The sequence below is a fragment of the Cyprinodon variegatus genome, unplaced genomic scaffold, assembly GCF_000732505.1.
Source record: "Cyprinodon variegatus isolate N-32 unplaced genomic scaffold, C_variegatus-1.0 Scaffold76, whole genome shotgun sequence".
NCBI classification, from domain to species: Eukaryota; Metazoa; Chordata; class Actinopteri; order Cyprinodontiformes; family Cyprinodontidae; genus Cyprinodon; species Cyprinodon variegatus.
The window spans coordinates 1387547-1389342 of NW_015150529.1; the positions used below are offsets into that span (position 1 = coordinate 1387547).

The window sequence follows — 1796 nt, forward strand, 5'->3', positions numbered from 1 at the left end:
GGAAAAAGTCAGAATTTTGAGGGGAAAAAAGTCAGAATTTTGAGAGTAAAGTCCGAATTCTGAGAAAGAAAACGTCCGAATTCTAAGAAAGAAAACGTCCGAATTCTGAGAAAGAAAACGTCCGAATTCTGAGAAAGAAAACGTCCGAATTCTGAGAATAAATTCTGTATTCTGAGAAAAAAGTCTGTATTCTGAGAAAAAAGTCTGTATTCTGAGAAAAAAGTCAGAATTTTGAGGGGGAAAAAAGTCAGAATCTTGAGGGGGGAAAAAGTCAGAATTTTGATGGGGGAAAAAGTCAGAATTTTGAGGGGGGAAAAAGTCAGAATTTTGAGGTTAAAAAAAGTCAGAATTTTGAGAGTAAAGTCGGAATTCTGAGAAAAAAGTTGGAATTCTGGGAATAAAGTTGGAATTCTGGGAATAAAGTCGGAATTCTGAGAAAAAAAGTTGGAATTCTGGGAATAAAGTCGGAATTCTGGGAATAAAGCCGGAATTCTGAGAGTAAAGTCCGAATTCTGAGGAAAAAAAAGTCCGAATTCTGAGAGTAAAGTCCGAATTCTGAGAAAAAAAGTCAGAATTCTGAGATTAAAGTCAGAATTCTATTTTTTCTCATATTAAAATGAAATACAATTTAAAAATCCCTTTCTTTCAGTGTGTCACTAATCCTCTTCCGTAGAAATCCAATTGTTGAACGGGTAAAAAGACAATTAGAGAAACAAATATATTTTTTGCAATAAAGAAATGATCAAAATGTGAATAATTCTGACTTCATTTTCGCCTCTCTATCACATAAAGTTTTTAATCCCAGCGTTAAATGGGCCCCGAATGTACTAGAATATACCTGAAATTTACTTGGAAATCCCAGTTGTGTTGCATCAGTTTGTTATGTTTGGAAGTAAAATGATTTTTATTAAAGTGGACTAAGTTGGAACGGAGTTCGGCACAGAGAGAGGTTACCTTAGTTAGCTGTGCGATCTTCTTGCTCATCCTCAGGTGCAGGTCCTGGGTATATTCCATGGCGATGCCGGACTGGAAGGAGCCGCTGGGTGCTGCTGAGGAGGAGGAGGAGGAGGTGGAGGAGGAGGATGAAGTAAATTTCCCCTGGCCGATGGGGCAGTAATACTGCTGCCAGCCCGACCCAGTCGCCATCTTCACGATGAAGCTTGTATCAGATCAGGGCAGCGATGGTGAACTGGAAGCGGTGCAGACACACACCAAGCTGGGACAGGGTGTTTCAGCGAGGCACGGAAAGAGTTAATCAAAAATACGAACATAAACTGATAGAACCCGCTTTCATTGTGCCCGCTCTCCGTTTATAATTAACAAGAGGGTGAATTTTTTTACCGATTTAACCCCAGAAAATAGCAGCTACTAGCATCATCTCCGTTCAAAATGCGTCCGTAATCAGCGTGAGGCGGTGCGGACACCTGGCGCTGCTGTGGAGCCCCGCTCTCCGGGCGGCTGCCTGCCTCCCAGTCGGTCACCTTGGTACCGAATCAGGAGCCGTTAGGAGTGGTTCCTCCCCCGGAGCATTCCGGCCACATTTACCGGGCAGAGTGAGCGGAGACCGGAGGGTCCGTGTGAGTGAGTTGCAGGGAGAGTGTCGGACAGGCTCGGAGGTTGCTCGCTGCTCCTCTGTTGCCATGGATCACCTCAACAGTTTATGCTGCATTCACGAAGGATGGGAGCAGTGCTGCGTTCACGGACTGTCGTAGCGATGAGCTCACGTCTGCGTTACAGCAGAAGCTCACAGATTTTCATTCATTAAGGCCCCGGGAAAACCTCCGCTTGCTGTATGA

At 44.0% G+C, this 1796-nt stretch overlaps 1 protein-coding gene across 3 annotated transcripts in view; it reads right to left on the reverse strand.

The window, feature by feature from the left end:
- fam184a (family with sequence similarity 184 member A) overlaps nt 1–1647 on the reverse strand; it is a 278742-nt gene extending 277095 nt beyond the window's left edge. The window contains exons 1-2 of one of the 3 annotated variants that reach the window (XM_015372805.1): nt 1342–1647; nt 955–1216 (exon numbers count right to left, since the gene is read on the reverse strand). In XM_015372805.1, coding sequence (XP_015228291.1) covers nt 955–1146 — 192 coding nt within the window. In that variant the 5' untranslated portion in view covers nt 1147–1216; nt 1342–1647. Of the gene's footprint in view, nt 1–954 lie in introns of all 3 variants that reach the window. The other 2 variants (XM_015372804.1, XM_015372806.1) reach the window with 2 other exon arrangements.
- Nucleotides 1648–1796: the final 149 nt, after the last annotated feature.